Consider the following 18,243-nt stretch of genomic DNA (forward strand, 5'->3'; position numbering starts at 1 on the left):
TCCCTTAAAGGTCTTGGTTTCTCCACTTATGATTGTCTGAGGCTGGGGATAGCTGGATGTATGTGCTTAATCTCTGCTGCTTGTGTCATTTCAGGAGGATTTTCATTTTCATTCGGTTTACAAGTCAAGACTGTTTGAATTCCCCTTGGATGATCTTCCATCTGGTATGATATTCATACAGTGACTTTTTTTTTTAAAGGACAACTTCAGTAGTGAATTTAATGCTCTAGAACTAATATATATGTTAAATATCATTAGTCCGTATCTGCTTGTGACATTTTCAGGTAGAAAGTCAAGTTGCATCAGGAGGGAGAATAAAATGCAGACTGGCCTCATATTTATAATAGATGAGTTTGGAAAGATGTAGCTTAAGCACATTGAAAGAAAACTTTAAAACATTTTAAGACTCAAAGTAATGTACTAGAGGAGAAATAATAACTAGAGCAAGAATTGGTCTGCATAGATAAAATATATAAAAATTCACTCTTGGTGAAATACTGGTTTTGTAAGCATAGGGATGAACTCTTAATTACCTTCCTATTTGTTGTTCTGCTTATCTCTTGTTTGTCCCAGCATTTTTTTTTTTTTTTTAATTTTATTTTGTCGATATACATTGTAGCTGATTAATGCTCCCCATCACCAAAACCTCCCTCCCTTCTCCCTCCCCCCCTCCCCCCCAACCATGTCCTTTCTGTTTGTTTGTTGTATCAACTTCAAATAATTGTGGTTGTTATATCTTCTTACCCCCCCCCGTTTGTGTGTGTATGTGTGTATGTGTGTGTGTGAATTTATATATTAATTTTTAGCTCCCACCAATAAGTGAGAACATGTGGTATTTCTCTTTCTGTGCCTGACTTGTTTCACTTAATATAATTCTCTCGAGGTCCATCCATGTTGTTGCAAATGGCAGTATTTCATTCGTTTTTATAGCTGGGTAGTATTCCATTGTGTAGATGTACCACATTTTCCGTATCCACTCATCTGATGATGGGCATTTGGGCTGGTTCCAACTCTTGGCTATTGTAAAGAGTGCTGCGATGAACATTGGGGAACAGGTATACCTTCGACTTGATGATTTCCATTCCTCTGGGTATATTCCCAACAGTGGGATGGCTGGGTCGTATGGTAGATCTATTTGCAATTGTTTAAGGAACCTCCATACCATTTTCCATAGAGGCTGCACCATTTTGCAGTCCCATCAACAATGTATGAGAGTTCCTTTTTCTCCGCAGCCTCGCCAGCATTTATCGTTCATAGTCTTTTGGATTTTAGCCATCCTAACTGTGTCCCAGCATTTTAAGAAAGAATTATTATATGTTAATCATTTTTATTATTATGTGCTAGTTGTGAAATTAGTGTTCTTATGTATGTTTATAGGTTCATTAATTTATACATGTTGATTTGAGAGTTGCATCCAGGTTTTCACATGATAAGAAGGGCAGAGCACCTATACTTTGGCCTTGCTAGTGGAGAAGTGATTATGCAGGGTGTGTTCATCTTTGGCCATGCTGGACCGTTTGTTTTCTCCTTCTGAGACAGGGAACATTGTGAATATCTGGTGTGGAGATTCTTCCTTCCCTATTTAGTGAGCTCTAATCATTCTAGTTTTTAATCTCATTTTAATCTTTGCAACAATTCTGTAAGATCAATATTATTGCCATTTTATAGACGAAGAAACAAAGGCACAGCTAGTTTGTCTTTTCCAGGGTCCCACAGCTAGTGAGGGACAGTGTTGGGTTTTGGATTATGACACTATGAAAATGTACTTTGGGAGGGAGGCACAAGAGGAAATGGAAAATGCCAGCCTGTTAGCAAATCCTAAATACAAAATTGCTTACAAAATCACTTAAAAGTTTATATTGTCTCCACATCAGAAAGTGAATTAAATATTCTCTAATGTCCCTTACTCTGTGAAATAAGTTCATAACTCTTTGGCCTCCTGCAGTTCTTCTAAAGAGAAACAAACACTCTTTCCCCTTTTTTCCTGCAGTCAAAGGAATAAAAGATCCTATTTTATATAATTCACTATTTTGAAAAATCTGCAAATGAGCTTATAGATGCATTTACTTTACACAGACTCTTTAGACTTCCTTCAATGACCTTATGAAACTTTTTACAATTCCTATTATGGGAAGAAAATAAATCATGACTAGCTTCATGAGAATAAAGCTGCAATTTAATAGTTATTACTGGAAGCAATCAACATTAATTAATATTTAAAGTAGTAAATAAAGATCCCCCTAAAGACTTTATCGTAGGCTTGTTATGCTATAACATTACTTATAATTTTTTTTTTAAACTTTGTTTATGACTCCTTTTCAGTAGAAACTTTGGAGGTGACTTGGCAGTTTTGCTGTTATTAAAATGATTTCTAGATATATCCTTTGAAAAGTCAGGTCTGTTTCAATTGGTTTACAGTTGTATTTTCTCATCAGAAGTTGGCAATGTCAATTTTAAGAGTGATATTTGTCTCCCAATATTACTTAGAATTTACTGTGATAAAATGAGAAGAAAACAAGAAATAAATAAATGTCAAAATTGCAGTTTCTTGTGAAATAAGCCCCAAAATAAGCTTATTTATTTTAGGTTGAATAACGTTTAATCTTGCTATGTGTTATGTATTTCACAGAGATAGAAATATGATCAGGTGTTCTTCAAACTTGTTTGACTGTATATCCATTTATTTTACGTGACACATCCATCAGTACTGGTGTTCCTAAGAACATATTTTGGGAAAAGCTTATTTACTTCCTAAGGAGCCCTTAGCACCTAGTTTTTTAAAAAAAATTGCATGCAAGGAAATACACAAATCTTGTGTACTTCTCAATGAGTTTTGACATACTTATATCCCTACTGAGATATAGAGCATTTCAATTACCCCAGTAACTTTTGCCTGTTATAGAACTTCATACAAATGGAATCATGTATTATGTCCAGGTTCTTTTACTTAGCACATGTCTGTCAGACTTATATTGTCAGGAGTAGCAATAGTTTATTCTTTATATTATTGAGCGTGTTCTGTTACATGAATACACCACAGTTTTTTATACTATTGACAGACATTTGGGTTGTTTCTAGTATTTGGCTTAAGCAACTATGAACGTTCTTGTATAAATCTTTCTTGTGGTAACATGTTTTCATTTCTCCTGGTAAATACCTAGAAATGACATTGCTGGGCCATAGGGTAGGTCTGTGTTTAACTGTATAACAGTGTTCTCAAACTTCAGCGTGCATCAGAATCACCCAGAGAGCTGGTTGCTGGCCCCATCTCTAGAGTTTTTCATTCAGTATATCTTGGGTGGGTTTTGAGAATTTGCATTTAAAACAAGTCCCCTGGGGTCAGGGATCACACTTTGAGAACCACTGTTTTATGAGAAATTGCTGAATCTTTTTCCAAAATGGCTATACCATTTTATACTCACATCAGCACTAATTGCTTTTTAATTGCTAATTATTTCACATCTTCACCAACATCTGGTGTGTCATTCTTTAATTTTAGTCATCCTAGTGTGTGTGGTAGCATCTCACTTTTGTTTAAATTTGCATTTTTCTTGTAACCAGTAATAAGTAGTATATGCTTATTAGCAATTAATCAGAATTTTTGTGTTTTTGTGATTGAGTTGTAGGGGTACTTACAAATTCTGGATATAAGGCCTTTGTCGGATATATGTTATATGAATATATTTTCCCAGCCTTTAGCTTGCTTGTTCACTTTCCTAATGATATCTGGTGATGAGCACAAGTTTTAATTTTGATGAAATCTAATAATTTTTTTGTGATTATTGCTTTCTCTGTCCTAAGAAATCTTTGCCTGCCCCCAAATTGTGAAGATATATATTCTCCAATATTTTCTTCTAAAAACTGTATCATTTTATTTCTACATTTAGATCTGTGATTCTCCTCAAATTACTTTATTTGCATGGTGAAAGGCTGGGGTTAAGTTTTATTTTTTTTCCATGTGAATATCCAGTTATTCTAGCACCATTTGTGGAAAAGAGTTTCCTTTCCTCATTGAATTGCTTTGATGTCTTTGTCTGAAAGTATTAATATGGGTCTAGTTAGCTACTCTTATCATGCTTTTTTGCTTACTGTGGCTTTATAGTAGGTTTTGAAATAAAATAACATAAATCCTACAATTTTGTTGATCTTTTTCAAATTTGTTTTGGCTGTTCTAGGTCCTTTCCACTTCTGTATAAATTTTAGAATCAGCTTGTCAATTTCTACAATTCTTCTGGGATTTTTATTAAAATTATATTGACAGTATAGATTAATTGGGGAAAAATAGATATCAATACTGAATCTTCCAATTCATGGGCATAGCATGTGTTCCCATTTGTTTAAAGATTTTAAAACTCCTCTCAGTGTTTGGTCATTTTCAGTGTAGAGGGTATATTAGTTACCTATTGCTGTGTAACAAATTACTCTAAAACTTAGCGGGTTTAAACAACAAACATTTATTGTCTCAGAGAGTCAGGAACCTGCATGTGGTTTTACTGGGTTCCTCTGGTCAAGGTCTCTCATGAGTTTGTAGTGTAACTGTCAGCTGGGACCACAATCTTATCTGATGGCTCAACTTGGAAGTATTTGCTTCTAAGCTCACTGGTATGGTTGTTGGCAGGCCTTAGTACATCACCGTATGGTCTTATCCACAGGGCTGCCCCATGACATGGCTGCTAGCTTGTTCCAGAAGGGAGTAAAAGAGAAAGAGAAGAGAGAATGAGAGAGGATGCTTAAGATGGAAGTCACAGTCTTTTTGTTAACCTAATCTCAGAAGAGACATCCCATCACTTTTGCTGGATCCTGTTTATTAGAAATGTCACAAGGTCTAGCTTTCTCTCAAGAGGATGGGATTATACAATGGCACTATATTAGTTGTCTATTTCTGAATAACAAATTACCACAAAATGAGCATCTTAAAACAACATACATTTATTATCTCACATTTTCTGTGGATCAGGAGTCCAGGTATGGCTAAGGTGTGTTCTCAGCTTCAGGATCTCTCACAGGCTGCAAACAAGGTGTTACCTAGGGCTGGGTCTCATCTTAAGGTTCAACTGTGTGGAAGGATGTGCTTCTAAGCTCAGGGGGTTGTTGGCATAATGCAGTTCTGTTTGGCCTCTTGGGCTGAGGGCCTCAGTTTCCTTCTGGCTTTCAGCTGATGGGTGCCCTCAGTTCTTTGCCACATGGGCCTCTCCATGGGGCAGCTCACAACATAGATGCTTGCATCATGAAAACCAATAAGAGAGAGTCTCTAGCAAGATGGGTTGTACTCTTATATAATGTTATCTTGGAAGTGACATTCATCACTTTTGCTGTATTCCATTGGTTGGAAGCAAGTCACAGGTTTCATCCACTCAGAGAGAGGGGATTACACAGAGGCATGCATGCAAGGAGATGGGGATAATTGGAAACCATTTTAGAAGATGGGGACAATTGGAAGCCATCTTAGCTAGCCTTTTCTTTGGACCCCAATGATTCTTGTCCTCCCACATGCAAAACACACACATTTACTTCCTCACAAGGTCTCTTAGAGATTCATTTCGTTAGAGCATCTGCTCAAAATCTAGAATCTTATTGTCTAAATCAGGTCCAGGTATGGATGAGGATCCTTGGGTGTAGTTTCTCTTGATCCCATCAGTATGTAAAACTAGAGAGACAAGTTATCTGCCCTGCATACTACTCCCAACACCTAGTAATGGGCCAGTCATAGGATAGCTATAGACATTCTATTTCAAAAAGAGGGAAAACTGGAGGAACAAGGAAGATACTCATCATAGCAGTTCTGAAATTCAGGTGGGCAAATGTTGGCTTTTCCCTAAGTTTCAAGCCCTGGAAATAATTCTCCATGACTCTTGGCTCCACCCTCTAAGCTCTTGGTTCTACCCATCCTATTTTCCATGAAAGGTAGCATGTGTTCGCAGCTGAGTGATTTTATCAGGCTGTTAATTCTAGTTCACTAAGTTGCTTTTTTTTAAAAAAATCGGGAATAGGTGTTGAGAGTAACCCATTTTGCTTTTATTATTATTTTCTCTGGTTCCTTTAAAGTATTGAAAGCTTGTAAAAGATTTGATGTGCAAGATTTGTGACTTAATGGAATTCCTGAGACTGATTAAATGCATGGATTTTATTAATTTAGAAAAAAATAGGCATTGAATTTTCTCAAATCCTTTTTCTGCATCTAATGAGATGATCATATAATTTTCTCCTTTAATCTATGAATGTGACAAATTGAATGGGTTGACTTTTTTGAATGTTAAACTAATTTGCATTCCTAGGTGAACCCCACCTGGTTATGGTAAATTATCTTTTCATATATAGCTGGATTTGATTTGCTTGTATTTTATTAAGATTTTTTATGTATAGGTTCAGGAGGGATATTGGCCTGTAGTTTTCTTTTCTGGCTTTAGTATCAGGGTTTTGCTGGTCTTATAGAATGTGTAGGGAAGAGTTCCCTCCTCTTTTATTTTCTGAGTTTGTGTGAGAGTGATATTATTTCTTCCTTAAGTATCTGATAGAATTATCAGTGAAGTCTGGGCTTGGAATTTTCTTGGGGAGTTTTAATTAAGAATTCAATTTATTTAATAGAATGGGGTTATTAGATTTTCTATATGTACTTGTGTTCATTCAAGGAATTTCCTCTAAATTATTGAATTTATTGGCATAAAGCTGCTTATAATATCCTCTTATTATCCTTTTAGTACCTGTAGGATCTGTAGTGGTTTTTTTTTCTTCATTGATCAAGCCTAGGTTTTGATCAGTTTTATTTATTTATCAGAAACAATTTTTTCTTTCACCTTTTTGTATTTGATTTGGCTTTAGTTTGCTTTTAGTTTTCTGGCTTTTTAAGGTGGAAGTTTAGATCACTGATTTTGAACGATTTTTCTAAAATAACCTTTTCTAAGATAACCATTTAAAGCTGTGCCTGTCCCTTTAAGCACTAAGTGCCTGACCTTCATCCCTCATATTTTGACTTGTGTTTTCATTATCTTTAAGTCAAAACATTTTTTAAATTCCCATGTGATTTCTTCTTTGTCCCATGCATTATTTAGAAATGTACAGCTTACTATGCAAATATTTGTTTATTTTTTCTATACATCTTTTTGTTATAAATTTTTTAATTAATTGAATTTCAGCAGGAGAAAATACTCTATTATTTCACTTCCTCTGAAGTTATTGGGACTTGCTTTATGGCCTAGCATATTGTCTGTCTTGGTGAATGTTTAATGTATTTTTGAAAAGGATGTATTTTCTGCAGTTATTGGGTGAAGTGCTTAAAAATGCTATAAAAGGAAGTAAAGAAAGACCACAGTGGTGTGTTGGTCTTGCAGAGGGAGAGAACAGTCCTAGGGTTGTGGGGGAGGGGAGGAGGGTTGGGAAGAAGTTGGGTGGGGAACACAGGGAGCAATTGAAATTTGGGGTGGTGGGCATGGTGATAGTACTGATCTGATCATCACATCTTGGGCACAGGTGCTGATGGTCAGCTCTGTACCCTATGAATATATATGTACAACCAATAAAATATAAAATAAATAAAAATAAAAATGCTATAATGTTAAGTCTTCTATATCCTTAGGAGTCTATTTACTTTTTTTTTTTTTTTGTCAATTACTGAGGGAGGAATGTTGAAATTTCCAGCTGTAACTCTGGATTTGTCTATTTTTCCTTTCAGTTCTGTCAGTTGTTGCTTTATGTATTTTGAAACTCTTGTTATTAGGTGCGTAAACATTTAGGAGTGTTATATCTTTTTGATGAATATATTCTTTTATAATTATGAAATATTTCTCTTTCCCTGACACTATGTATTGCCCTGAAGTTACATTGTCTGATATTAATATTCCAGCACAGCTTTCTTGTGATTAATGTTTGTAATATATATGTTTTTCCATACTTTACACTTAAAGTGCCCCTTTTGTAAACACCACACAGTTAGGTCTTGTGGTTTTGGAAATCCATTTTGGCAATCCTTGCATTTTAGCTGTAACATTTAGTTTATTTGCACTTACTATAATTATCGGTATGATTTGGTTTAATTCTGCCATCATTTTTTTCTATTTTTCTTATTAGTTAATTGTGAAAGAGAAGTTATTCCCTTCCTCACCAAATCTCTCGTATACCCAGGCCATAACATCCTCAAAAGCAGCATAAGAGCATATTTGAAAATGAAGTTATAAGTAGCCAAGATATTATCCTTCTTAGACTGATTCCATTAATCAGCTTCTTTGTTATAGATTTCTCTAACCACAATTATCTCTGTCTTTTGAAAGAGTCGTTATATAATTTCTTATAAATGTAAAAAAAAATTAGAAATTAGTTTAATCAGTTACTGTCTACCAGTCCTTAAAGTAATGAAAAAGAAAGCTGGATAAAGTTACTTAGAGTCTTGGCAACACCTTTAGGTAAAAAGATCTCTCATAATTCTTTTGAAATTACATGGGTTGATAATATAGAGTGATTTTTCCTATGAATATGATAACTCACTCATGTGAAAAGCAAACACATTTTATAACATTTTAGGAAAGTGGTGTGATTTCATAGAACTTTTCAGTTTGTATAAACAATAACCAAGAATGATAATGGTTCACTCTTAGTGTTATACAGCATTACTCTCATAAGAATACCCACATCAGGCTACTTCATGTTGTTCAATCAAGCATCAAAGTTTTAGGAAATCTGTACCACAGAAAAGTGCAGTTTTTCTTTCACTCTGTAGGAAAATTCTCCATTATAAATAACCTAACTTTCTATACAGTGATGAACCTATATGCATAAACATTGATGTATAATTCTGACTTGCAAGTCAGGAGGGGTTCAGATTTCCACATCTTCTTCCAAGAGCAGATAAAACCCGAGGTAAATTTGGTTATGGACAAAGAATATCAAATTGGAAAAAAATAACTCAAAACTTTGGTACCCTACAATAATTTCTTAATAAATCATGAACTTGTGAATGTGTGAATATTTATTCTACTTGCTTCTCATTGCTCCTATTCTTTATTTTCCTGCCTCTAGACAGTCAATAATGGAAGTGAAAGTCAAGTTAGCTAGTTAGAAGATTCCTGATAAAGAATGTGATGGTATTTATGGGAGAAATATGAAAAAAAATTGAGATAAATTAGAACAGAAATTATGTTTGAGATTTTATGAATTGCATTAATCCATTTTATGTTCATTTAGTATTAATATTAACACAATTAATGTTTTGTATTAAGTACATTATGTGTTATAAAATTCATGAGAAGGAAGGGCTAGTAAAACTTCAATTGCCCTGTATTAAAGAAATCTGCAAAATGCACTAAGTTAAATTTAACTTATTTTTATTTTCTTTTAGAATTCCAACAATTAAACATCACTCCACCAAAATTTATCTTGAAACCAGGACCAAAAAGGATTAAACGGCAGGTATGGGTTCAAAGGTGTATGTCATGATATTTTAAAACACTTGACAATTGTTTTTCATTTGACTTCGTTAAGTCTGTGTCAGAGAGTAAGTACTAGTTCAGGCATCTGTTAGGGTGTGGTAAATAGTAAAGGTGATAGATCTGTAGGAGCAGTGGAAATGGGGCTATATTATTTCATAGATTTGAAAGGGATTCAAGACAGTAGTGATAATATGGCTCTTCAACATATAGACAGATTATGAGGCCCCCACTTGTGACGTCTCAGATTCTTTCTACCATATGCCTTTTTCCTTTCTCAGGAATGTACCACATCATGGAGTCTGCTTACATAGTACACTTCTTTCTATCTACCCCCTTGAAGATAACCCCTTAAGAATGAATCCATCAGGTTTTGAAGCCACAAAATGTTTTCATCTCACCTGAGCTATTTTGGATTCCAAGATATAAAATTAGGAAATAAGCCTTATGATTGTTCAACAGGATCTTGGACTGAGTAATATTAATAACTGTTTATGCAGTGCTTTCAACTACATGAAATAGGTGCTGTTTTTCGCCTTTTATGGGAAGAAAAATTATGGCTCTGTCATGTGAAAATGACTTACTCAGAATCATACAGCTGGTAAATTGTTTAGACAAAGTAAAAGCTGTGGCCATCATAATGAAGATATCACTTGTGGTGGTGGTTTGTGTGAGATTATGCGTGGGTGGGAGGGTGGGGAGGGTAGGGAGAAGGGCATAAAAATACATAGATCTTTAATAAGACCAAGTAATTGAAGAAATCAGGTATCTTTTATTACCTTGAAATAAAATATGTTTACAGACAGACTTCTAATGTGAATAATAATTGCTAAATTTTATTGAATACTTATCATGTGACTGGCCCTACTGTAAGACTTTTAACTGTATTAACGTATTTAATCCTCATAACAGCCTTGCGAGGAAGGTACTCTTATTATCCATGTTTTACTGATAAGGACATGAAGCAAAAGAAACTTGCCCATGATCACATAGAGTTGCTCAGGGACTGGGATTCTGACCTAGGAAGTCTGGTCTCAAGGAGGTGCTTATAACCACATATGCTCTGGATCTTGCATCTCAGAAGCCCATGTGTTCCATGAATTGTTATCATGAGTTTTATTTATGTTGTGAATATTTATATATAAGAGTATACGCAAATAGATACTGAGACATAAATATCTTGAAGCTCAGCTTGATAAAAATAATTACCATCAGGATTTAATTTGAAACAGTATTTATTTTCATGAATTATGAACTGAGTGATTAGGCTAATAGTCTTTTGACATGTGCCTTGAAGTTCTTCCTAATATCCAGTCATTTGCTAAGCAGACAAACTCTTGATTTCTCTTTCTGGGAAAGCTGTGGACCAATGGAAGCAGGGCGCAATAAAACTGTATGGCCAATATGGCAACTCTCTGACAATCAGAAAATGTTGGGACTTGTTGGAAACTCTACTGTTTTAACCACTAAGTCTCTCCCCCAAGTAGCAAAGCAGATTCTATCACTGTAAAAACATCTATGTTTTTTTAAAAAGAAGACTCTTGTCCTTGGATGAAGTTTAGTGTTACTCTTTGGTTTCCAACCTCAGTATTACAGTTAATTATTCTCTATCAACTTGGTGTTATAAGAGTTTTTAAAAAATAATTTTTAAGCTCAGGAATGCAAATAGCAATGAGACAAAATCCATGAGGCAGCATTTTATTTATTTATTTTTTTGGAAGTAAACATTGGCTTTTTTTTTCTTTTTTAAATTTTATTTTGTCGATATACATTGTGGTTGATTATTGTTGCCCCTTACCAAAACCTCCCTCCCTCCTCCCTCTCCTCCCTTCCCCCCAACAATGTCCTTTCTGTTTGCTTGTCGTATCAACTTCAAGTAATTGTAGTTGTTATATCTTCTCCCCCCTGTTTTTTTTTTTTTTGTGTGTGTGTGTGTGTGTGTGAATTTATATATTAATTTTTAGCTCCCACCAATAAGTGAGAACATGTGGTATTTCTCTTTCTGTGCCTGACTCGTTTCACTTAATATAATTCTCTCAAGGTCCATCCATGTTGTTGCAAATGGCAGTATTTCATTCATTTTTATAGCTGAGTAGTATTCCATTGTGTAGATGTACCACATTTTCCGTATCCACTCATCTGATGATGGACGTTTGGGCTGGTTCCAACTCTTGGCTATTGTAAAGAGTGCTGCGATGAACATTGGGGAAAAGGTATACCTTCGACTTGATGATTTCCATTCCTCTGGGTATATTCCCAACAGTGGGATAGCTGGGTCGTAGGGTAGATCTATCTGTAATTGTTTGAGGAACCTCCATACCATTTTCCATAGAGGCTGCACCATTTTGCAGTCCCACCAACAATGTGTGAGAGTTCCTTTTTCTCTGCAACCTTGCCAGCTTTTATCGTTCAGAGTCTTTTGGATTTTAGCCATCCTAACTGGGGTTAGATGGTATCTCAGTGTGGTTTTGATTTGCATTTCCCGGATGCTGAGTGATGTTGAGCATTTTTTCATATGTCTGTTGGCCATTTGTATATCTTCCTTAGAGAAATGCCTGTGTAGCTCTTTTGCCCATTTTTTAATTGGGTTGCTTGTTTTTTTCTTGTAAAGTTGTTTGAGTTCCTTGTATATTCTGGATATTAATCGTTTGTCAGATGTATATTCTGCAAATATTTTCTCCCACTCTGTTGGTTGTCTTTTAACTCTGTTAATTGTTTCTTTTGCTGTGCAGAAGCTTTTTAGTTTGATATAATCCCATTTGTTTATTTTTTCTTTGGTTGCCCGTGCTTTTGGGGTCGTATTCATGAAGTCTGTGTCCAGTCCTATTTCCTGAAGTGTTTCTCCTATGTTTTCTTTAAGAAGTTTTATTGTTTCAGGGTGTATATTTAAATCCTTAATCCATTTTGAGTTGATTTTAGTATATGGTGAAAGGTATGGGTCTAGTTTCATTCTCCTGCATATGGATATCCAGTTATCCCAGCACCATTTGCTGAAGAGGCAGTCCCTTCCCCAGTGAATAGGCTTGGTGCATGAGGCAGCATTTTAAAAAAACTTTGTTTTAAAATCAGCTCTCAAAACAAACATACATGTATCAATTTAGGTTTAATTGTATACCCTCATCACAAAATGGCCCTTGGACAAGTGAACAAAAAGGTTTACAGAAAAAAAAAAAAGTATATTGAACCATGGCATAAAGGAAAAAGTTAATTTTGCAAATCTTTTTAAAGACTGTGTTACAGACTAACTGCAGAGAATGAAGGGGATGGCTGCCTTAGTGGCTCTTGCCTGCAACATGTATTGGTCATGGTTTGAAGGTAGAGGGCATTTGTTGTTGAGCAGAGAGATCTAGCTGTATATCAGAAATAGATAACCCAAGATTGCCTGAGAGTTCTCAAAGTTCTCCTAACAGAGCCTCTGTATCATTTGGGGGATCCCCTGAACCATACCAGATGAAAGGGCATGTATCAATCCCAGTCTGGAGATTATAGAATAAAAGTGCCAATCACCCCACTCTCTGTACCCTCTCAGAGGTCCTCAGGACCTAAAATTAAACCAGAAAGAATGATGTTCATGTGTTACTATTTCCAAAATATACTGTTAAATGAAAATAGTCTGATGCAGAAGAGAGCAAAATAAATGGAAGTGTAAAATAACATATATATTCATATTTAACTTTATATGTGGAAATATTCCTGGAAGAAATCAGTAACTCACTGTACCTATTGTGGGGGAAGGAATAGGAACTGGGTAGATGGGGGACAGAGGTGAGAGGAAGACTTTTATTCTATGTCTTTTTATACTTTTAAGTTTTTGAACTATGTAAATGTATTTATTACCTACTCAAAAACTCAGTAAATTGATGAAAATTTAAAAAATAAGTGCTAAAGAAATAAGGAGAGATTTCATTTTGTTCATTTCTTCAATATTTCTAAGTTTTAAATAGCCATGTTTATAGGACTTATTTATGTTCTACTCTGTTTACTAAATTGCAGCTTCGCCGACATCCTCGTAATGTAGAAGAGGAAACTAAATACATTGAACTGATGATTGTGAATGATCATCTCATGGTAGGATTTGCTTTTGTTTTTTTTTTTAACTAATCTGTGCCTAAGGTAAAACTGGTAGGTGTAAAAATAAGATTAGAAGAAATAAGAAGCCCATGAAGTTGTAACCTGAAGGTTATTTGTGTAACCAAATGTATTTGTTACCCACGAACAACGTGCAAATAGGAAAGAACTAGAAATAATTTGTGAAGTTCCAGAAATATTTCTGTGACTCATAATGTCAACTCTTTGATTTTACTTAATTAATGTAGGTACTAATATTTGAATCTCCTCTTACTAAAATGACAAGGTTTAAGAAAGTGGAAATTTCTATTTTATATTGAAAAAACAAGTGAGGCATCAATTATGTGACACTTTAGTTTGCAATGTATAGCTTTATCCTGATAAAAGGAAAGCAATTTTTCTGTTTTTGTCCTGCCATACAAAAAACCATATGGAAATGTTTACATAGCTGAGCAGTGAAGATTCTTAAGATAAGAACTTGGCAAAACTTCCTCCTTGTTGGAGCAAATTGTTCCAACTCTTAATATGTATATTCAGTTCATGGGCATGTTGCAGTCTGTATGGTTACATTAATAGCACGGCAGGGAGTTATAATGCTAATTGTTCCACGTAACCAGACTTTTAAACTAAAAATGTTCAGAGGTGCACATTGCTGAATTTTTTCTTAATTTCAGGCACAAATACATTTTAATTTACTTTAATGATTTATTTGAGGGAAAATGTGTAATTTGCTTATATATGAGTGAATAATATAGATCTCAATTATTATTGTTGCTCATAATAATAATAATAATAATGATACAATCAGGATTGAGTGCTATTTCCTTGTTCAGGCTTGATCTAAGTTTTAGCTTTCTACCTATTTGAATCCAGCAAATGTTATTATTTCCTGGGGTTTTTATAAAATAAGAATAAGATGTAAGAACATATATTTTGAACATTTGACAAATTCAGTTGTCTATAGACATCTGTAGACAGATAATACTACAAAGTGAAGTGAAGCAGGTATAAGACAATAGGGAGAGGTAAGGCCTGTAGCTAAAGGGCAGGCACATGGCATGTCTAAAAGGAGCAGCTACCTCTCAGTGCTTGCCAGTTATTACTGTGTGGGGATGCTAATTGCACGTGTGGCCAGAGATCAGGTTTTTTGTGATACTTCCTGATTTTTAACACAACATGGAGGTCAAACAAAAGATATACATAATCCACATCTAGCCTATAAGCTATCTCTTTCTGGTGTTTATCTTAGGGCTTTCTTCTTACTGAATAAATCTTGTAGAACGTGTAAATTTTTATACATTTAGCACTGTTCACTTTCACTTCTTCTGGCTAAACCCCACTTAGATTTGTATGTCTTGTAATTCATAGACAACTTTCATATGTTTTACCATTTTTAATAACAATCCTGATAAAAATAAATCTGTGAAATAGAGGGGGCATTTTTTACTTCATCTCATAGATGGGTAAACTGAGCACTCAAGCTACACAGCAGATAAAAACTGGGTCTCAAATCTGACATTTTTCAAAGAAAGTCACAGGGATCTTTCAATTACACAATGTTTTCTCTGACGAGATGATTATTTCCTGATAATTTTGAAAGCCATTCACTCGTTTTCTTTTGCTTTTAGTTTAAAAAACATCGGCTTTCCATTGTACATACCAATACATATGCGAAATCTGTGGTGAACATGGCAGATTTAGTAAGTATCAACCTGATTCAGTATTGCCCTAGAGCAGTTTTATCTCCTGATTGCTAGTAGAATGGATAATATAGTTCTCATGTTTTCACTACTCCAAGTTGCACTTTAGTCAAGGTGTCCTGTAAGTCCCCGGTGACCTTGCAATGAACTTTATTGACTTTGATCTCTGGCTGGGAAGAGGAAGTGGTCAGTTACCCACAGATATGCCTGAAATTCCTTCCTGTGTTTTTCTGTAAAAGACAAAGGTTGAGTCATAGCCCTTAACAAAAATATTCATAGTGTACTTCTGAGGATGGAGAAACATTTCCTCAGTTGTGGCTTTTTCAAAAGAGTGCCTGATGCTACGGCATTGGTGCAACTAAATAATTCCACTGTTCCTACTTTCCTAATCTTCCCTCCACAAGGCAGTGCCAGTACTTTCTCCACAAGCTTAACCATGGCCAGTCAGGTTGTATAGAAATTATTTCCTTGGAGAGTCTTCATTGTTCCAGTTTTTTTGCTAGGGGGACTCAAGAATGCATGAATTCTTTGTCCAGGGTGCCATAAAATGGAATCAGGGGAGCCTTGAATAGGGTAAAAGTATTTGTCAAAAACGGATCTTTTGTTTCTAAAAAGCTCTCTGTTCTTTGGGTATTACTCAGTAAAAAATTTGATTCTATGTTGCTCAGGGGAAATGCATGTAAATTAGAAAAATCATTATCGCCCTTAAAAACAGTAATGTTTTTTTACCTTTAACTAATACTCAAGGAGTTTCCATGAAAGGAGCTTTGTAGTCCTATTCGTAAACTATTCTATTTTACCACATGTACAGCTGCTGTGTTCAGCTTTGTAGTGTTCATAAACTAATTGATTTTACCATATGTACAGCTGGTGTGTTCATTTTGTTAATATACCAGATATATAAAGACCAACTTAAGACAAGGATAGTATTGGTTGCCATGGAAACCTGGGCGACTGACAACAAGTTTGCCATATCTGAAAATCCACTGATCACCCTACGTGAGTTTATGAAATACCGGAGGGATTTTATCAAAGAGAAAAGTGATGCAGTTCACCTTTTTTCGTACGTAACTTCTGCAACAATTTATTACCATTTTTGGTTCCATGTTGAATGCTCTATTATATGTGACTGTGATATATCCTGTCTACTGCATAATACAATTAGGATCTCACATGGCAGATACATTCGGAAGAAATTTTATTAATTTTTTTTTTTGTCGTTTTTTCGTGACCGGCACTCAGCCAGTGAGTGCACCGGTCAGTCCTATATAGGATCCTAACCCGCAGCGGGAGCGTTGCCGCGCTCCCAGCGCAGCACTCTACCAAGTGCGCCACGGGCTCGGCCCCGGAAGAAATTTTAAAGTATAGATTGTGTAAAATTGTCATGAAAAGTTAAGAAATTTAATTTTGAGTTATCTTATTACTGCATGTCTATTACATTTAATTTTTCAAGAGATTTAATCAGAGCATTTACCAAGTAAAAGTACTGCTAATATATAAAGTATTCATAACAACAGATAAATTATATTCTTTAAAGTTGCTGTCTTTTAAGTATTAATGTTCTCTCTGTTTTTGCTTCTAAGTGAGAGTTTAGTATTCTTGGAGTTTCTTTTTTTCTCATTCTTATGTTCTCTCTTTCTCTTTTTTTGGTAACATACATATTTGATGTAATAGCAAATTATATATAGTAGCATTTAAAAAATCTATTAAAGTCAGAGCTGTTGATGAAAGTTATAAATGGGAGTAAAAGATTCATTTTTTGAGTACCTTTTAATTTTTATATAATTTCAAATTCAGAGAAAAGTTGCAAGAATACTGCTAGGAGTTACCTATGCCCTTTATCCAGATTCATCAATTTACATTTTTCCTCATTCGTTTTGTAATTTCCTTCCTTCCTTTTCTCTTTCTTCCCTGCCTTCCATCCATCCATAGCTGTCAATTTTTTTTTTCCTGAACCTTCTGAGAGTAAGTTGGAAACACTTAGTGGACATTTACTGCTAAGTACTTTGGTGTGTGTTCTGTAAAACTAAAGACACTCTTTTATATAACCACAGTAAATTATTAAAACCAGAAAATTTAACATTGACAAAATACTTTTATGTAATCCATAGTCTATATTCAAATTCTACCAGTCGTTTCAATGACTTTCATAGCTAATTTTTTCCCCCATCCAGGATTCGATCCAGAATCGCACATTGCATTTAATTGCTATGTCTCTTTAGTCTCCTTTAATCTGAAAGATTTTCTCAGCCTTTCTTTATCTGTTTTGAACTTAGCAGTTTTGTTTAATTTTTAAATTTTTTATTTTAACATTTACTTGTACATATTTGTGGGGTACAGTGTGTTCCAATACATGCACATACTGCACAATGATTCACTTAGGGTAGATAGCATAGTTTTGTGCCCATTAGTCCACCACTTCTTCCCCCTACAGCCCTGCCCTCCCAGCCTCTGGTAACCATTATTCTACTCTCTACTTCCATGAGAACCATTTTTTTTTTTTTTTTTTTTTTTAGATTCTATATATGAGTGAGATCATGCAGTATTCGTCTTTCTGTGTCTGACTTACTTCAGTTAACATGATGGTTTCCAGTTCCATCCATGTTGCTGCAAATGACAGGATATCATTTCTTTTTATAACTAAATAGTATTCTATTGTGTATATATACCAGCTTTAAAAAAAAAATCCATTTAGTTTAACACTTTTGAACAGTATAGGCCAGTTATTTTATAGACAGTTCCTCAATGTGGGAATGTTTGATATTTTCTCATTATGAGATTCAAGTCCTGTGTTTTTGGCAGAAATACCACAGAGGTAATTTTTTATCCTTCTCAGAATATATCATATCAGTGATTCTTTTTTTTTTTTTTTTTTTTTTAATTTTTTTTTTTGTCGTTTTTTCGTGACCGGCACTCAGCCAGTGAGTGCACTGGTCAGTCCTATATAGGATCCGAACCCGCGGCGGGAGCGTCGCCACGCTGCCAGCGCAGCACTCTACCAAGTGCGCCACGGCTCGGCCCTCAGTGATTCTTTTTTAATGGGTATACTTCAATTTAAG

General features: G+C 34.9%; 1 protein-coding gene across 15 annotated transcripts in view; it reads left to right on the plus strand.

Annotated features, from left to right (window-relative positions):
* The window catches only part of ADAM22 (ADAM metallopeptidase domain 22), a 234,363-nt gene that overhangs the window by 158,855 nt on the left and 57,265 nt on the right, over positions 1 to 18,243 (plus strand). For all 15 annotated transcript variants that reach the window (XM_063098592.1, XM_063098595.1, XM_063098594.1 and 12 more), the window contains exons 7-11: positions 95 to 164; positions 9,329 to 9,399; positions 13,410 to 13,484; positions 15,113 to 15,184; positions 16,081 to 16,247. In XM_063098592.1, coding sequence (XP_062954662.1) covers positions 95 to 164; positions 9,329 to 9,399; positions 13,410 to 13,484; positions 15,113 to 15,184; positions 16,081 to 16,247 — 455 coding nt within the window. The remainder of the gene's footprint in view (positions 1 to 94; positions 165 to 9,328; positions 9,400 to 13,409; positions 13,485 to 15,112; positions 15,185 to 16,080; positions 16,248 to 18,243) is intronic.

This window comes from Cynocephalus volans, chromosome 6, assembly GCF_027409185.1.
Source record: "Cynocephalus volans isolate mCynVol1 chromosome 6, mCynVol1.pri, whole genome shotgun sequence".
Classification (NCBI taxonomy): domain Eukaryota; kingdom Metazoa; phylum Chordata; class Mammalia; order Dermoptera; family Cynocephalidae; genus Cynocephalus; species Cynocephalus volans.